This window comes from the organism of the source record quoted next, unplaced genomic scaffold (genome assembly GCF_019419815.1).
Source record: "Pyrus x bretschneideri cultivar Hongxiangsu unplaced genomic scaffold, Pyrus_bretschneideri_v1 Contig17, whole genome shotgun sequence".
In the NCBI taxonomy this organism is placed as follows: domain Eukaryota; kingdom Viridiplantae; phylum Streptophyta; class Magnoliopsida; order Rosales; family Rosaceae; genus Pyrus; species Pyrus x bretschneideri.
In genome coordinates, this window is record NW_025999468.1 from 7,415,191 (window position 1) to 7,433,970 (window position 18,780).

At 36.7% G+C, this 18,780-nt stretch overlaps 3 protein-coding genes across 4 annotated transcripts; 1 reads left to right on the forward strand and 2 right to left on the reverse strand.

Annotated features, from left to right (window-relative positions):
* Nucleotides 1–1,412: 1,412 nt before the first annotated feature.
* On the reverse strand, nt 1,413–10,120 carry LOC103946402 (auxin response factor 1). 2 transcript variants are annotated; one of them, XM_018647277.2, is made up of 15 exons: nt 9,927–10,120; nt 9,122–9,210; nt 8,076–8,191; nt 6,643–6,738; nt 6,475–6,531; nt 6,156–6,308; nt 5,915–5,999; nt 5,258–5,348; nt 4,989–5,153; nt 4,119–4,238; nt 3,968–4,043; nt 3,500–3,665; nt 2,912–3,414; nt 2,441–2,631; nt 1,413–2,034 (listed from the first exon to the last, which is right to left on the reverse strand). In XM_018647277.2, the coding sequence occupies exons 2-15, from the start codon at nt 9,165–9,167 to the stop codon at nt 1,866–1,868; spliced, it is 2,034 nt and encodes a 677-aa protein (XP_018502793.2). In that variant the 5' UTR covers nt 9,168–9,210; nt 9,927–10,120; the 3' UTR covers nt 1,413–1,865. The 2 variants fall into 2 exon arrangements, with proteins under 2 accessions (XP_018502793.2, XP_009355376.2); XM_009357101.3 differs by having other exon boundaries at nt 9,922–10,120.
* A 1,641-nt stretch (nt 10,121–11,761) lies between these two features.
* On the reverse strand, nt 11,762–12,850 carry LOC103946469 (paired amphipathic helix protein Sin3-like 3). Its single transcript, XM_009357178.2, has one exon. It carries the CDS (start codon nt 12,848–12,850, stop codon nt 11,762–11,764), a length of 1,089 nt encoding a protein of 362 aa, XP_009355453.2.
* A 257-nt stretch (nt 12,851–13,107) lies between these two features.
* LOC103946405 (50S ribosomal protein L21, chloroplastic) lies at nt 13,108–15,710 on the forward strand. Its single transcript, XM_009357104.3, has 5 exons — nt 13,108–13,547; nt 13,776–13,856; nt 14,662–14,763; nt 14,900–14,974; nt 15,547–15,710. Exons 1-5 carry the CDS (start codon nt 13,212–13,214, stop codon nt 15,616–15,618), a joined length of 666 nt encoding a protein of 221 aa, XP_009355379.2. The 5' UTR covers nt 13,108–13,211; the 3' UTR covers nt 15,619–15,710.
* The last annotated feature ends 3,070 nt before the right edge of the window (nt 15,711–18,780 follow it).

Genomic DNA, 18,780 nt, shown 5'->3' on the forward strand with positions numbered 1-18,780 from the left:
CTGGATGTCCACTTCACGAATGCGAAGACAGGGGCAGATGCAGTGAAACAAACGGATGCCCCAGTCAACCACGCAATTCAAGACACGAGTGGCGGAGGCGGCAGCATAACATCTCTCCTTCGTTGTTGCTCTGGGCGTTTGTGTTTGTGTTTGTATAACTGGTACTCCATACACAGGATTTGGATCCGTATATTGCTGATAAGATGCGGTCGGAATTGGATAGGGATACTCTGTGCTGCTGCTGCCGCCGTTGAAAGCAGTTTCTTGTTGGCTTGGAACCGGATCATGATGATGATGATAGGAAAATTCTGGAGCAGGCTGGAATGGAGGTGCCAAGGGAGTCTCGTAGGTGTACTCGGTATCCAGCCATGGTGGTAAAGGTGGAGCCGAGGGCTGAGTTGAGGAGGAGGACGAGGAAAATGAGTAGTAATAGTGGCGGGGTGGTGGTGGCGGCGGTCGTTGAGGTGGCGGATGAGGACAATAGGGTTGGTGGTGAGTCTTCCTTTTCTTCTTCTTTCTTGGCCAAAACTTGAGCTTCTTAACAGCTTTGATCATGTTCTCTTTGGACTGGAAGCAGTTGAAGGCTGGTAGAAGTCGGGATTCCGGAGAAACGGGTGAGAGATGTGATGTGAGAGCAGCAGCTTGAGCAGGAGGAGTTGATATGTTTATAAGATATTTGCTTTTGAATTGCATTGCATTGGATTCGCTTTCGGTTTGCTTTTTAATTTTCAAACCTTGTTACCGTTGTCTTTCCACTCAAACCAAACTCATCATTCATTCATGGCGCTCTGATTTTGTCGTCTAGTAGCTAATCAGCATCGGATCTCCAACTTAAAAACCCGACATGACATCATCGACCCGGTTGATAGATACATCTTAGACGTCACGTGGAAATACAACTTCCTTGATGAGCGTGAGGGGTGCAACTTAGGTTGGGTTAACCTGAACCTTCCTAAATTCGATCCAATTTTTAACCTAATTGGACTCGCTGAAATTAGTCCAAACTAACCCGACCTCAATCCAATCATTTTTTGTGGTTGGGTTTGGATAAACCAAAATGTTATTTTGGTTCAAATGCAATTGGTACAGCACATTTTTTGTGGGCAAATGCAATTGGTATAGCAACTATTACTCCGGACGGTTTAATAGTATTCTCCTTCACTTGTAAGAGATTTAAGTTCGATTCTCGTCCAAGGTAAATTTGAGCCACATAATTGCTAGCTCATTTTGAAGCTTAACTCACTTTCCCACTCTCTTAAGGTAGATAATATCGTTTGTTCACAATTAAAAAAAAAAAAAATGCAACTAGTATAAAAACCTTCTATTTCCACATCTTTTGATGAGAGACAAAGAAGGCTGTAAACACCGAAAACGAAAAGCTTCTTACATACGAAATACTCGGCGCAATTCACTTGCAAGCAAGAGATAAAGGCTATATATTTATGTACAAAAGCTCAATCCAACATGTCTCAACAAGTTCAAAAAGTAAATAATAAATTTAAAAAAAAAAAAAAAAAAAAAAAAAAGAAGATGAACAGCATGTACCCCGCCGTACACAGTAGAAAACTCTGGTAGCCCAGTTGGGTCCCAAACAAGCAAGCACTATGAGCTATCGACAAAAGAACAAACAATAACCACAACACCCAAACTCTGCCGCAAGCAATGATTCTTCGGATTGCATGTGCATTAGAGACTACTGCCCCGCTCCATTTCAGCATGCAGGGAAACTACACAATGTGTTCCAGCATGACTAGTTTGTCATAGCCGGCTCAGCATCAATTTTTCAGAGTCTCTTGCGACGGTCAAGTTCCATCTTCCAATTTCATCTTCTTTTTCTTCCAATTTTTCTTTATGCAGGGAGCAGATCAGTATGCAGCTCCAACTATAGATGATCGGTCTTCAGTGTTGACTGCTGCTTCAGAATCCGGCTGGCCAGCTTTGACCTCATTCAGCGGAAGTTTTATCTTGGGCGACAACCTCTTTACTTCCTCTAATGTGTAGATAAAAATCTTCCTTACCATGCTGCAGAACTCACTGCAATATGATGCATAGAATTTACAGGACAAAAATCCGCAGGGGCAAAACATAAATGATAAAGAAATTGTAATCCATAGACCAGATTGCAGCAATTAAATTCATTTTCAAGAGCAAACAAGGAACCGTGGAGCAAACAAAGTTTAGATTCATTATCCTAATTATTTCTGGTCAATATCATAAAGGGGAAGGATACCCAAAAATTATGTAAATAAAAAGGAATCCTCAGTTATATTGTCCCGACACCATCTAATCATTAAGTATCTTTTAAGAACAGTGGTCTCCTAATGCCGACTGCTACTAGTTCTTAGATTCACGATAAGATACAATTGAAGCACTTTAAAACAGTTAATTTTCAAGTTTGAGACTCAAATGAGGAATTAAAGAATTGGTCAAATGAACTTACTGCCATGGATCATCCCCAACCATCATCATGTCATCTTCATCATCGGTGTAGACAACCTGCCATTTCTTTGTAGATCCACAGAGTTCACCTTCAATATCGAACATCTCTTCTAGTTTCTTAAGCAGATCCTCGTACCGCTCAAACCGTGTCAAATCTACAGCCCTTCCAACAGCAATCCCTTGCATGTGAACCTAAGACATTTAAAAAAGAAAGAAAAGCTCAGTCAGATAGTCACCACCAACACCTAAGGCCCAATGACTTCTTAAAAGAAGGAATAAAGTGGCATGAACCAGTGCAATGTCCAATTCAAAAAGTAACGTAATAATAAACGCACTACAGAAAAGAAATACGTGGTCATATTTAGACATTGATATTTACAAGTTCAGACCATACAGAGCCAGAAACTGCAACAAAAGCAGTAAAAGGGTGGAAAATATTATTAGCTTGAGGGACAAAAACGACGTGAACTACCTTTGTGCAGCTCCGGATTTGCCTGCTTTGAGATTCCTGTGGTGATCTCAGACATGACTTCTCAGCATCACAACTTCCTGAAGGAAGATCAGATCGATTGAGATTTGATGGTTCCGAATGTTGGTCAGATTCCGCATCAAATGATGAAACTGGTAGAGTATCCCCCAACTTTCCAGACACCGTAAGCACAGGAGAAGTCTCTTCTAAATTAGAATTTTCAAGTAGCTGAATTCCAAACAGCCTACAGCCATTCCCAGTGCTTTGTCTCCTTTCCCCACAATCTTTGTTCATAACAGGTGAAAAAGGCTCGGTTACACCATCAACTCGATTAGGCCAAAACATTGTGTTCCCAGAAACGGCAGCAAGAGAATTGTTCCCAGTAAAGCACAGAGAATTGGGTTTTGAAGCAGAATTATACTTCGGGGATGGATAAATGTCTCGCCCACGCTGTGAGTCACTATAGGAGAAAGCCGAAGGAGACTCAGCTTTGGATTTCCATTCACCTAGTAAACAAAGAACATACAAGAATTTAGAATAAAAAAGTCAAAACAGATTAGGAACCACACGTCACTATGTAAACAAACATACCCAGCGCAGTAAGGTCTGGGGATGGCGAAGGTAAAACAGGAGGCCGAGCCCGCTTATTCCTCAGTGCAGGTTGGGAGTTTTGGGGAGCAGTTGCCACCAGGGGCTCCAAATCCCATGGTGATACTCGATCTGGTCGCAATATTGATGAGGGCTCATCCCATTGGACCTGAAAAGTTAAACAACCCGACAAATAAATAAATCTTTGCTATATAGTTCATCTTCAACTGACGAGACTTAAATCTTGTGACACACCTTAAAGAAAAAGTTATTTGTCTTGAAAAAAAAAAAAAAAAAACTAGATTATAAAGCCTCTAGATGTGGTTCCCCATCACAAAACCATAGTGTGATGTTATCAAAAAAATTAAAAAACCATAGTGTGATTTATCTCCAAATGTCTATGGCCACAATCAATATATTCTTGTAGGACTGACTCAAAACTCAATTTAGAAACATCATTGGAAAAAATACCTTTAGTGATCTCCACTCAGAATTCGCCCATCCAGGTGCTGTATTATCTCCAACTCCAACAATTGTACCACTGAACCTGTAGTGTGGTAAAAAATGGTTAGGTCAGACTGCTAATGACTCCATTCAGAAAAACCAAGCAGGGAAAACATACCTTCTTTCAGGAACTTCCTCACCCTCAAATCTCATCTTAAACCTCATCCCAACAGACAGCTTCTGACTGCGAGCTTCAATGTACTTGTTGACACTTACAAGGAACTCAGACCGACTTGTTCTGGCACAAATGGACCCAGCAAATAATATTTTGTCAGGAATCAGGATAAATTTGAGAAATAAAACAAATGACCCAGCTACCCATTAACTTATCAAGAGATGTCTCATTCCTCCAATAAGGTAAGTATATTCTAATAGAGTAACATCAAGAGATGAAATAACCCAACCAAATAGGCTGCCAACCTTTTTTAAATATACTATAAAAGAAATGATTATGCCAGCACCAATAACAAAACTCTTCAACATATTTAGGGACAGTTTGATAGCTATTTCATTTTTTAGTTTTTAGTTTTCATTTTTTGTGTTAGATAGAGGGCATATACAAGAGAGAATGACAGATATAGAAGAATGGAGGAAGAAAGGAAGGAGGGACATATGCGGGAGAAATGTATACGGATGGTTATACAGAATGAAAACTAAATCAAAAACTGATTTAAGATGTTTTTACTTTCAAGATTTTGTTTTCATTCATTCTTCTTTTTGCTTTCCCTCCCTCCTTATCCATCCTTCTTATCCATCCTTTCTCCATACACTTTCCCCATATCTCAAGCACAAAAAGTGAAAACTAAAAATGAAATGGTTATCAAATAGGATTTTAGTCTAAACACCATTATTCACTCATACAAAATCAGAGTGCAAAATATAAGAAATAGTCTGAGAAATTACACATAATAAGACTAGAAGGGCATTGGTAACAAATAAGATATGATAAGAACTTATTCGACTCCATATAAAGCAAAGGAGACAAGACCTTGGCTTGTAGAATACAGAAAATAGTGTCCCAGTTGCAATGGCATGAGATGCAGTCGCCAAAACTCCAAGATGCATGCTGTGACTAGAAATAACAGAAGACGGCATATTGCTTGGTTGTCTCATGAGTCTCCTTACTCCAACACGCAGCTCTCCATTTTCACCTCTGGAACATACATGTAAAACGACATATAAGCAAACAATACACCAACTTAATGTTAAGGTAACAAAGAAAAGATAATTAGTCCTCTTTATTGACTACAGACTTGCCTTAGGAATATAAATGCATCCCCAGCTACTAATTTCTTAGAACTCACAAAAACACTCCATCCAGTTGTGAGCAAGTGGCGCCTTGGTTGCCCTGGTTTGTTTTAGAAGAGGAAAAATGTAGAAAAATATAAAAGCGTAGGGTCTCACTATCATGCTGATAACAGCATAAAATTAAGGCAACAAAACAACACAAAATCATATAATGCCAGCCAGCATGACTAATATATGGATACAAATATTCCACAACATGATGCTGGATCTGAAGTCATGAGTTTCACAGACAAGAAAAGGAGAAACTACATGGTATTGCACTATTTTGGAAGAAATGAGTACAATAAAAAGATAAAAAGATGTTGAAGTATAGCAAATAGATAAAAGAACGCCGAGCCACAAGAGAAAAAGGGGAAGCCAGTCCAAAGCATTGCCAACCAGACCAACCAAAATAACAAAACTTATGCAAGCACACGTATGCTACCCACTCACCATTCAAAATAAAAAATATTAACTAATTACTAAAACAAAGTTACAAACATAAAAGTGGTTCAATGCATAATGAATGTGACATAGACAAAATGCAATTTTAGGAAGATTCCTGGCTAAAGCAGTTACAATAAGAAACACAAGTATGCAGTAAACCATTCAAAAAATATAGCCAACCTCGAAATATGTGCCGAAAATGCCATTCATTTCCATGCAAATCAGTTGCAACCAATTCTTGCCATGGAGGTTGCTGGGACATATCCTGAAAAATTTGAAATTCAGGCAATGCATAGAGAAACAAGCCAACCCCTACCAGGCCACCCCAAGGCATAGGATAGGAGAAAAAGACAAGCAAACATATGGTATAAATAAGGTAGAAACTCAAAAATATTAAAAGTTCGTTAAAAAATTAACTAACCAGTGGTGGCAGACAATCATCAGCATGCCTACGAAGGACGGAGAATCCACCATGTGTGCTGGTGTCAGAAGCAGTAAGTGTCTTGCAGAATGAATGTACTGTACACCGTGGAGTTTCTGGGAGTGGAGGATCTGGGCTTGTTACCTCACTTTGCTGATCCATGAAGAAGAATTAAATTAAGGAAAACAACACAAATGCAAAAGGGGAAGCCAAGGGCTGCAATCAATTATAAATCTAGGTACAAACAGAAACTACAAAGAAAAATACTTCATCAAAATTGGTTAATTATTCTTTTACAGGTTAAGGGAAGACAACTCACATCTGCTTCCGGTAGGAGGGTAACTTGTGCATAAACCTCATCTGTTTCAGGTTCAGCCTACATTCAGGTTAAGTAAAAATCACACAACTACAAACTAGAGCCAACTGATGCACGATAAGAAGAAAAAGAAAAAAAATACTATAACAAACTTAAAAAATGGTCACCCACCCGAAGCTGAACATTAACAACTTTACATAGAATTTTGGATGGAAGATTGAATGAAGGCATTTGCTGCTCCGACCCTTGATGCATTGATGCTTCAAGCTATTATAAAGAAAAATACATGTAAAGTCAATAAGATAGACAAAGATCATATAGAGCAAATTAAACTATTCTAGATCAGTTTATTTTATAACGATGAACATACAGTTGTCATATTCGGCCCAAACAGCAAAAGTAACAACGTATTATTCTTATAGAAAAAGGTGATTAAGAAAATCAACTAATTGACATCTATGAGAGCAAGAAAAAAATTGTAAAACTGAAAAATTAAGAAAACAAAAATGGAAGACAAAAGTAATATAAAATTCTAAAATTATGCACTAAAACATATTATATGAAAGCCAAGCAGAATACACAATCTAAAGCGAGTTGCATGGTTGAACTAAGCTTTAAAATAAAACTTTGGACTAAAGTTCATAGTACCGATATAACATAGGTGGCACTGGAGTACAGTTCACATACTAAAAGACCCAAGGCCCACCAATCAAAACCTTACCTAAAACGCACAATATCTACAAACCATATAACAACCCACATCCCATGTAAAGACAATCTAAAGCATCCAACCAAAGGCAATCAAAACCTGGACCTTGCAATCATACTAATTGACAACAGCAACACCACATTACATGGATATTAGGGACTCCAAGTTCTTGGAAACACTTTGGTAAGTACCATCACTAGGATCACAAAGCACATCCAACACCAGATTGAGTCCACACAACATATGTTATACCGCAGCTCCAAATTTAGAGAGAAGTGAAAAAAAGAGAGGTGGGGTACTAGCGACTAGCTATTCAATATTTTAATATTAATTCAAAGGGGAAAAAGCATGCGTCTTGTTCCAGTTTTCCCACTTAACTTTCCATTTGGTTCGGATCCCCCCTAAACCTTTAAAATGTGCCAATGTCCCCTCTCCGTTAATTGACGTCACAACCAGAATATACCCCACCCCAAATTGACTGGAACATAGAACCCTCACTTTCGATTAGAGCAGTAAACCCAAGTTCATTATAGTGCAATCTAGACTAAAATTGAGAGAATGATCTTGGCATGAACAATTAAAGCTACTGTCTTCTCTCTTCAATTCTCTTGACGTTTTAATAAAATAAAATAAATATTAAAAAAAAAAAAAAAAAAAAAAAAAAAACAACCCTTAAACCTGTAGTAAAGGAGAATCATCTCTCCCTTTAGAGCTCACTATATATCTCTTCATTGTATAGGTTGTCCATTGACTACAGCTATTTGTATTAAACGGTGATTGCTTATATAATTTAAAATTGGTTTCTGACATTATTAAGTAAAACATCATTCCAAAAGATGCAGTTACCAATTCAACCCACTGGCTACCTGTAGATAAACTTAAAGCTCGGACATACCTGTTCCATATGACCCTGTGGAAAGTAATAAACTCGCTCCCCTTCACATGGAAGGGTGACAAGGGGACCAGCACAAGCATGCCATAGTTCCTTATACAAAGCATCACCAGGTGTCCCTATAAAATCAACAAAGTTTAGCCACACGAATGAGGAGAAGGAAGATGTACTATGGACACAAAATGAAGACATCAAATAAACCCACTCAAACAAAGGAAAATACTTCTAGCCCCTTCAAAACCACTGTAGCGATTAGAAATCTATTAATTATCAAGATGTAAGAAAATACAATTCAGAGACAAGTATTAAAAACAGGAAACAAATTTACAGTAACAGAGGCATCCTATAGATGTTGTTCCTTCAATTCTTTTCTCCTTGGCTTATAAGATGATACAACGGTTTGTTGTCAGCTTATCATCCTAACTTTAAACTACATAAATGCCCTGGATGTATCCTGTTAGGTAGCATATGATATGGCTATCACATTACAAGAGAAACAATTCCCTTAGTCATGACCTGTGGTAATCCTTAAACTAAAAAGATCTTTTACAAAGTGAGCCAGTTCTTAGGTCTATAAAAACTCAAATACATTCCAGCACAACAATGAATTCATAACTTCTCTAGAAAAGTAAAATACAATTATGGTAAAACATTTTTAGAAAACATTTTTAGTAAAAGCATTTGTAAAATGATTACTCCCTAAATTCTAACTAAGCCATGGCCTCAATAAGATTTGTTTCCACGCGAATGCATCAGTAACAAGGTATAAGCAAAACTTCTGCATATTAAACACCTGTGATCTGTCCCTTTGGGACATCCGATAAAACACCTATGATCTAGAAAATATGAAAACATATATGATAACCACCTTTAGTTGGATTTGTATAGATGGTCTTAATGGTAATCAGTAATGTCTTCATGTTTTGGTAAAAATTAACGATCATAAGGTTCATCAATAATTCACCTTCTAATTAAGTATAGCATACTAACAGCAAGCAAAACACAACTTTCGACTTAGTAAGAGGTTCCACCAAATGAGAAAATCAAACCTGTCCTGGAAGTGCCTTGGGGATGATTGGAAGCTGAGAATGCCATAACAAAACTGAGAAAATATTCTCCCAACCCTGAAGCTTTTTTTCTGCGGAAACCCAAGTGTTAAACAAGTTGTTTGTATAGAAAGTAGAAACAAGCCACCCGACGCTGTCCAACTAATAGTACTACCAACTAAGACAAACCCATTAAGTAAATCCCCTTAATGATCACCCATAATCAATGCAAAACTAGCTTCAGCGCCTAGTAGTTATTAAGCCTTAAAATCTACACACTTTCCATTCCAACAGCTAGCCTTGTGTGAACAATAAAGCATTAAATGACTAACCTTTTCGGATCCTTAACCTTTCTTAGCCTAAAAAGGGCAATTTTTTTCAGTAAAGTAGAATTTGAAACGCACTTTAATGCAGAATTGAAGAAAGAAAAGCCAGAACGGAGCAAATTCCATGAAATGCACTTTTTTATGTTTGTAGATTTTGATTGTGTATAATATCTAAAATGCATTTGCATCGATTTCGCAATTTTTCGGATCCAAAAACGCAACTTCATTTAACCCCCAACTAAGTACCATCTTCAACTCTAATAAAATTTCACTATATTTTTCCCTTTTGAAAAACAAAAAAAAAACAAAAAAAAAGGAAAAAAAAAATAAACCAGTTAATATCATGAGTTGGACCATTTTCCCACAAACAAAACTAAGATCCCCAAACTCTGGATCTCTCACAGATTTGGAATCCCAGTACAAAAAGAACTGAAGAATTGAGAGAAACAGATTTAGTGAGCAGTAATAAGATTGTACCTTACCACAGAGAAACAGATGCAGAGCTGATCAGCTGAAACGAATCCTCCTCCTGACCTGAAACAAGTAAATTAGGGTTTTGATTTGGGAGTGGGAGTGGGAGAATTTGGGAATTGGGATCGAAGGATGATAAGATTAAGGTCGTGTTTGGTCGAAGCCGACACCACCCTTTCGCTGCCCCTCTTTTCTCTCTCTTACTCCGTGGCTATTTTTTTTATTTTATTCTTTTACATTTACTATTTAAATAAAGAATTGTTATTAGCATTTCAATAATCTTAATTATTCCCGCCGAATTCTTTTCCTCATGATTCTAGGAATATTGTGATCGTGACCGTTAATCGTACATCGTGTAATAAAAAATTATTTTAAAATTAAATATAAATAGCACCTAATAAAAACTGACCGTATGCTGTACAATGAACGATCATGATTACGAAATTTCTAATATCTTTAGAAAAATGATCCGGCGATGATCATTAAGAAAATGATCCGGCGATGATCATTAAGAAAATGATCATTTTCATTTTTAAAATGCTAATAGCAATCCCTTTTAAATAATAAATTATTATATAATTTAATGTTTTAATTACAATTAGTTGTTTTGTCCAAGGTTGGCAAAGAAACGGGCTACCGGCAGACGAAGTGAGAGAAAGAGACTGACGAAGCTGTTGACAACTCGATGGATTTACTGACAGACGTTGGTTGAGTGGGTGCGTAATGCGCACGCTCTTTGTAAATTGTTTCATACGTAAATAAAAAAATAAGATAAAATATATAGTCACGGGTGATGGATGAGGGAATTCAAGGTACCCTGAAATCCCTACAACAGTTGCTACAACTTTACCCCCTGCCGTCTCTTTCCCCATCCCTTTCAACTTTTTATTTCATATTCAACCTTCTTTTTCCAAGCGAGTGGTTGATTTTTCTTTTTTTTTTTTCTTAGAGATTACCGGGATCTTCTTTAATGGGTCCTAATCCGATACTGATGGGAAAAAGAAGGAAGTTGACTAGTCGGTTTACATTTTGTTTTCAAATTTTTTTTAAATATATGATATTATTTAAATATATAAATCTCACAATAGGTTAACAATAATATGATTCAAATTCATTGTTGGCGAGAATTAAACTTATGACTTCTCACTTTATAAGTGAAAATAAATACCATTAAACCTAAGTAGCTGTTTATTTTAGTATAAAGTATCGTTAGTATTAAAAGAACTTGTTTTCTTATTATTGATTATTCTTAATTCCGTATTCTTTCTTTTTTTTCTTTTGATTTGAGAATATACTAAATTTATTAGTTACCTTTACAGAGTTTGGGATCCATTTAATTGAGATTTTGAGAGATTTTAATTATTTTTACAAATTCGAGAGTATTTAATTAGGTTTTAAGGGATTCTCAAAGAGTCTAAAAATGTTTTTTAAAGAAGTTTATAATATTCTAGTTGTATTAAATAAAAATTGATTTTAAAGGATTTCAAAAAATTGGAGAATTAAAGATATTTCGTAATATATTTTAAGCATTCTCAAAATTCATCTCTCTCATGAGAATTTGAGAGTACTCACTTAAATTTTATATAAAATCTCTACAAATCAATTAAACTCCATCAAAGTCTCTCAAAATTCCAATTGAATAAAGCCCCATTTAAGAGGGATACTATTATTTTGAAATATAAGATCCTACTACACATTAGTAAATACAAAAGGTGCTATGGATATGCATATGTTTGGTTCCCGATGATCTTTTGTTGTTCTTCGCGTGAAACACTGCTGCAGAACTGTCACACAAACTTCATGAAAAATGATAGTTCCTATATATTTACTACAAAATACGTAGCCATTAATTTGCTGACAACGTTTGAGATTGTTGAGCCCAAAACCGATTAAAATCGGGACATGTTTCCCACTTTTGCTTCAACCGGGCTATTATAACCGGCAAAGCCACCGCAGCATTTTCCCTTAACACATCTAGCACCTCAAGCCCCATGTCATCGTATAATCGTTCAATGCACCTCAGATTCATCGCTGCGAAGTGATCTTCGAGACGGATTTGATGAACTGTTTCGTTGTTGATCTTGTCCAGTAACTGTTCTGCACGTTTACGGGTTGATTTCACCGTCTGCAAAAACATGTCAAGCTCATACATGTCGTCTTCATAGCGAAAAAGGCTTTGTTCGTACTCTGATTTGGGCACAGAAGTGGAAGTAGTAGTAGTAACGCATAGTACGCAACTGTCGTTGAGTACTTGAGACTCAAGTCCTCTTCTTCTGGAATCACGATGTGTTGAAGGGGAATTCTTTGGCAGCAAGCAATAGCTTGGCGTGCAGTTACCTTTATCTTTTACCGCTGTTGTTAGTCCAGGGTAACTGTGATAATCTTGACGAAGAGGGGGCAGAAAGCGAGTGAGTTCTTCTAGTAAATCTGGGTGGTCTTTGAAAAGAGCCGCAACCTTGTGGTAAATTACTTCACTAGCCTCACGGTCATCGCCGCTGGATTCATAACTACTAGTACCACAACTAGCGTTTCGTTTTCGTTTGGATGACCGGCTGACCGTTCTGTAACTAGCCATAACGTTTATAAAAGACTCATAAACATCAATATCATCATCTCGGCCTTCGCCTAGCAGTCTGGTCTTGACCTTGTTGACGAAATCAATGGCTTTTCGGAAGGCAAGAGGAGGATGAGGGCGGGGTTGAGAGGTAATTTGATGTTCCTTGGGCAAGAAGGCATTGAAAACTAAGAGTAGATGAGGGTGGCCTTGGAAGAGTTGTTTGACGGCGCGAGTGAGAGCCTCGGTGTCAGTTTTTTGGGTCCGGAAGTCTTGGAGGAGCTGAACAAAGTGGTGGTAGTTTTCGATCTTGTCTTGCTTTGCAAATACCTCCTTCACCTCCCTTAGATATGCCAACGATTCGCTTTTTGTTGGTTTCATCTTTTTCGTGTCGTAGTCTACTTCTTCTTGTTGGTTGGTTTTGTGAAGGTAATCTCAAAGGAATTACAGAAGGAACATAAACGATGAGCGGAGAGGGGGAGTATTTATAAGAAGGGGATGTAATGCCTTTCCGTGGTTCAAACGGATTCCTACAGCGCAGTGGGAAATAGTAACAAATTTGTTTTTATTATAAATTTGCTGAGAGGGCAAAATTGGGTTTTCGGGTTTGCAGATGCAGGGTACAAGTAGCAAATTTCTGGGTCGAAATAGAATTCCCCAACGGATAGGATAAGTCTGGCTGGTGAGTCGGAGACGCAGAGTGCGAGTAGTGAGTGAGCTCTGAAAAGAAACGACGGCAGCAATGGCGGCCTCTGCAACTGCAACTCTTTCGTTATGCTCTTCGTTCGCAACCCATTGCAAAATCTCGCAAAATCTTCAAACTCCGTCAACGTATTTCAGCTTTCCGTCTCTCTCTTTGTCTTCTTCCCACAAGCTGTCTTCTTGCTCTTCACGGCGACCCACGTTCCCGCTTCTGACCAAGTCGTCGGAGTCGGATTCCGCCGTGGTTGTCGAGGCCGAGTTTCAAGCTCCCGAGCCGGAGGCTGGACCCGATGATTCGGAGCCGGCGGCCTTGCAAGTCGTGGAAACCCCTTCGTCGGAGGCCCCAAAACGCGAGCAGCTGTTCGCTGTTGTTATGGTATGTATTCAATTTTACGTCTTTGATTGAATTTGTGATTGAATGCTGCCAAATTTCGTTTTTGGTCGTTAATTTGGTGGTTTAGTGGTGATTACCAGTTTACCCAGGTGATATTTTGATTTGTAATTACATTTAAGAGCAAAAATTGAAGATGCGGTTCTCTAATCAGCTCGAAAGTTGTTAATCTTATGACTGCCGACTGGGTTGCTTGTGTATGATGTCTAATAGATCGGTGGGCGCCAGTACATTGTCATTCCTGGACGATTTATCTATACTCAGCGGCTGAAAGGCGCTAATGTCAACGACAAGGTATTATATTCTTCGCATTCTTCACTATCCGTTGCTTGAAATTCTTGTCGTTGATGCTCCATTTCGGCTTTAGTTTTAGTTGTATGGATTCATCAAGCCGTTAATTGTAGTTCTAGTGCAAGACCTAGTTTAGTTGTATTTTTATGCATCACTGTTACGAGAATCGCCAGAGTGGAATGGTCTTGTTGAAGTTCATATGCTTTTACTTCTTGGGTTGGATGAGAAACATTCCATTTCCAGCGATAGGTCTCCAATGTTAGACTCATCAGTTGAGTTAACCTGTGATATTAGGTGACTCCCTGCTAATCTTACAGCACATCATGAAATTTAGAAATCATTGTTAGAACAAAATGTGGTTTGGAAATGCTGCAATAAGTCGTTTCAAGACAAATTGTTGATATGATGCATACAAAAGTCGTTTCAAGACAAATTGTAAAAAAATTCTTGGTTTTGCTGGTTATGAAGGAATTTTTCGTAATAATATTCTTGGGATTCTGATCTCAAATTATCAATCACTTCTTGAATAAGAGTTTAGTTTTTGTCCAAGCCAAGCGGTTCCTCACCTACTTCCCTTTCAGCACATATGTACTTTTAACTCTATATAAATGTACTTTTGCTGTACTAGACTTCATGAAAAATTGGAGAATACTGTGTCTGGTCGCCTCTAATTTAGCCTTTAAAGGCTTTGAAATCATTTATTCTCTCTATTTATAAAAACAGTGAATGTTATCAGTATTGGATCTTTTATTCTCTAAGAAGTTACCCTTGCTTTGTCCTCAAGGTGTTTAATTTTGATCCTATGCAGATTGTGCTCAACAAAGTGTTGCTGGTGGGGACTAAAACAAGTACGTACATTGGAAAACCAGTGGTGACAAATGCCGCTGTACACGCTGTCGTTGAGGAGCAGGTAATTCATTATGCCATAATGAACCTTTCCCTTTCACCATTGTAAAGAATGTCGATATAATTGTAAATTTGTTTGCGTTTAGTTAGTATCTGTTTAATATTTTTTCTGTCTTATTGTTGCGTATATCATTGTGCAGGGACTTAATGACAAAGTGGTTGTCTTCAAGTATAAAAAGAAGAAAAATTATAGGAGAAACATCGGTCACCGACAGGTATTACCCTCATTTCTTTGTGAACCGACGAGAACAGTTGATTTTATTCATAAGTGCAATGACTATCTTTGTGTTATCTGTTTAGTTACTCCAGTTGACTTGATTTCACATATTGAAACTTGGAAAGAAAATAAGTTTCAGTTGTTTAACTTGTTATTCCTTTTTTTTCTTTTCCTTGGGTTAATATGGCTGGTAGAAACTAAGTTAGTGCATACAGCTATATGCATCATGCATTTTACAGCAATGAGGCTTGAGGCTTTGGGAACGCTGTACTGTCCTGACAAGGTTTTCCGGGATAATTTATGCATGAAATGAAGAAACATATGTATCTTTGTAGTACAAGGTACTGAATCTTGCAGAATCATCACATGTAATTTGCCGGTGTCCCAACCAAACTCAATTGTTTCGATTTATCATTGTTGATAGGAAACAGGGGTAGCAATATTTCCTTATAGTTTTCTGCATAGACTTCATCTAATGTCCCCGGGAGTTTGGTAATGCACATCACTAAATCCTGAATTGCATATTGCTGTTATGATGGTCTAGTTTTAACTCGTTTGTCATGCATCCAGCCCAATACGCGCATAAGGATAACAGCGGTCACGGGCTACCAAGACTATCCAGCAGTTACCCTTGAGTCGTAGGGTTGCATAGGGAGGTTTTAACATATGATTCGGGATTTGTTTTGTGCTTGTGAAATGTTTTGAAGTAATGAATCTTACATTTCTTTTTCTTAGATTTTGTTTCGGTTCTCAGTTTGTATGTAAGCTGGTATATGGATCAACATTCGTTTTTTGCTCCCAAACGCTCAGTTCCGTTGTCGATCATGTCGTTAGTTTCGCATGATTGCAAAGAACCCCTTACACAGGTTTGAAATCATCACAACCTTCAGCAATTTACACATTGCACATCAATTAAAGCTAAAACGCCAATACAAATTCATTATTATAATACGTTGTATCTATTTCTAAAGTACGCAAAGGAGGATTCAAATTTGGGTGCACACGAGGAGCATAAACGCTGGCACAACCAATGTATGCCTAAAATAATGCTACTTCAACCATGCACTCATTTGGGTGAAGACGCGTAAAAGATAGAAAACAACATGATGATGCTTTTACTGTAATGGTTGAAAGCAATCATGTTTATGCACTCCATTGTGGGTTCATCATGATGTCCCTCCCCTAACAACTAATTATTTGTCACTTAGTGCTACGGTATGGTGATATTCTTCTTCATCTGTAAGTAAGATGTTTTAGTTTGATTTTTGCAAAAGATAAATTTAAACTAAATTATTATAGTTAACCCATTGTGAGCCTTAACTAACTCACGCACTCCCAATGTAAATAATACCGTATCTATAATAAATATTTAACAATTTTAACCCTACAGAGAAAAACAACCCCTAAATATGATCCGGATCCCTTTCCACCTAAGCTTCATGACCAACAAATTTGGGTTCTTGAAATTTGATCCAATGGCTAAAGTTATTATAACTTTTAATGGGACATCCTGTTTTTAACCGTTGAATTAAATTTCAAGGATTCGGATTTGTTGGTCAGGAAGCACAGATGAAAGGGATAACACTGCTTAACATAAAATTGTGCTCATGTGGGGGACCAAGGCCCGCCAATTACATCAAAGCCAGGCCGGCCCATGTTCGCATACACCAACCACGTCAGGTGCTATCATAAATACACCTGCCACGTACGCCTGCCTCCCTTTTCCGCTGCTGTCTAACACCCTACTAGGAAATGCACCTAAAAATGACGGTTTGGTATAGGCGTCTCGTTTTTTAAATTATTAAGGTGACAATTGATCAAAGTACCTTAATTAAATATTTAAAAGGGATGAATGTTTAATCTGACAACTATAAAAAAAGATGTAAAGCATTCTAATTTTCCCAAATAAATTAGACCAAAAGGGATTACTCTTGGTTGGTTTGGTTGATGGTTACAATATTATTTCCTTAATGCTCCGTGTATATAATGTGGCAGTTGAAATGTCAATAAATAAATAAATAAAGGTTTTTTAAATTAGCACCTCATAAAATATTGAATGCATCCCACATTAAAACTTAATATTAAATGATTTATTTACACTACTATGCAATGATTATTTTGACCTTATTAGGGTTAAAAAAAATTCTAAATACACCCTAAATCATTTTTAATGTATTATGTATCTTCTTCAACTATCAAAATCTCTTTAACCCTCCATTGTTGAATAAAATCATAACCAATGAAACTACGAACATGTTGATTGAGAAATTATTTTTGACGAATGAAACACGAAATTGATTTTTCAGAAGCTTCAAATGAGGTAAGGCTTCATACTTTTTATTGTTTTAGTGATTTTGACGACATCGATAATTATTTAATCTTCGTTTTGCTGCGTTATTCAAGTTTTTATATTCGTATTCATCTTTTAGGGATCACATAGATTACATGAAGAATTAAACATCTAAAATTAGTACCAAATATTAAAAACAGACGACATGAGTTTTAATGGTAGAATTGAAAACAACCCATATATGCTTTAAATCCGAGGCGACATCTTTTGTCAAAATTCCAGTCGGCATTTTTTGTCCAAATTAAAAGCTTTATAAGATTTGAGAAATGTGGTGGGGAACATGTAGCAAATATTAGGTATATATTGAGAATATGAGGTGTGAGGATATTATGGGGAAGTACGCGAGTGTATTAAGATAATTTTTCATTGAAAAAGCAAATATGATGTGTATTAAGTATGTGAAGTGTTAATATAATAAGCCTAAATAAATGAAATATTCTATTTATATGAATTCAATGTGTTTGGTAACACATTGATCACCACTTCATTTTGAAAGGTGGAGTGAAGTAAGATGACTTGTAACTTAGGGGTGTATTCAATTGGGAATTCGAGAAATTTTAATGGATTTATAAATTCATGGATTTTTATGGTGTTTAACTAATTTGTAGAGATTTCATGTAAAATATTGATTCAATGCCCTCGAAATCTCATGGGAAGAGGTGAGATCTGTGGATGCTTAAAATACACTACAAAATATCTCTAATTCCCTATAATTCCTCAATTTTCCCAAATTCTTTAAATTCTAATTCTAATTAAATACACATGGAATGTTATAAACTTCTTTAAAATTCTAATTGAATACACCCGGATTTATAAGGATTTTAATAAACTATCTTAAAATCCTGATTGATTACACATTGAATTTCAGAGAATCACTTAAAATCCTGATTGAATACCACTAGATTCATTAAAAGAATTAAATCTCTCAAAATCCCAATTGAATACACCCCCTTAGTTAATTCAAAACAATTTCTTTTGCCCCCTAGATCTCACGTCCAATTCTGCTTTCTTCCTGTATTATTGTTTGTATAAAAACAAGGAAGTTTTAACGAAAAGCCCACGGTACTGTTTATTTTAACGAAAAATCATATTTGTACACTAAAAAGTCAATCTTAGTACTATTCACTTTACCCTTTATTTTGCACTTATCATTAAAACTCAAAATTTTCAAACCTTTTCCGTTAGTTTTCCTTAAAAACAAAGCAAAATAACGAGTTTGTATGAAAGCCCAAGCCCGCGGACAAAAAGGAAAAATAAATGAAAATAAAATAACACCAACTTTGTCCCTTCAAGGCGAAAAAGGGAATTTCATTATGAAAAGATCAATTGTGTTAAGGAAGATTTGTAGTTGCAGCTGCGGGAGAGATTTTTTACTGAAATTGATACACGAAATGATATATCACATATTATTATATATAAATAATAAGATATATGTGATAAAAAATCAATAACTT

What these genes read in the sequence shown, in the direction of transcription:
- LOC103946469 (XM_009357178.2), bottom strand. Translation starts at nt 12,850, where the DNA reads ATGAAACCAACAAAAAGCGAATCGTTGGCATATCTAAGGGAGGTGAAG.
- LOC103946402 (XM_018647277.2), bottom strand. Translation starts at nt 9,167, where the DNA reads ATGGCATTCTCAGCTTCCAATCATCCCCAAGGCACTTCCAGGACAG. An exon ending in ATGATTGTCTGCCACCACTG is followed by an intron (nt 6,000 to 6,155) that starts GTTAGTTAATTT and finishes CAAATTTTTCAG; the next exon opens with GATATGTCCCAGCAACCTCC. An exon ending in TTTTCGGCACATATTTCGAG is followed by an intron (nt 5,349 to 5,914) that starts GTTGGCTATATT and finishes AAAACAAACCAG; the next exon opens with GGCAACCAAGGCGCCACTTG.
- LOC103946405 (XM_009357104.3), top strand. Translation starts at nt 13,212, where the DNA reads ATGGCGGCCTCTGCAACTGCAACTCTTTCGTTATGCTCTTCGTTCGCA. An exon ending in GCGCTAATGTCAACGACAAG is followed by an intron (nt 13,857 to 14,661) that starts GTATTATATTCT and finishes GATCCTATGCAG; the next exon opens with ATTGTGCTCAACAAAGTGTT. An exon ending in ACGCTGTCGTTGAGGAGCAG is followed by an intron (nt 14,764 to 14,899) that starts GTAATTCATTAT and finishes ATCATTGTGCAG; the next exon opens with GGACTTAATGACAAAGTGGT.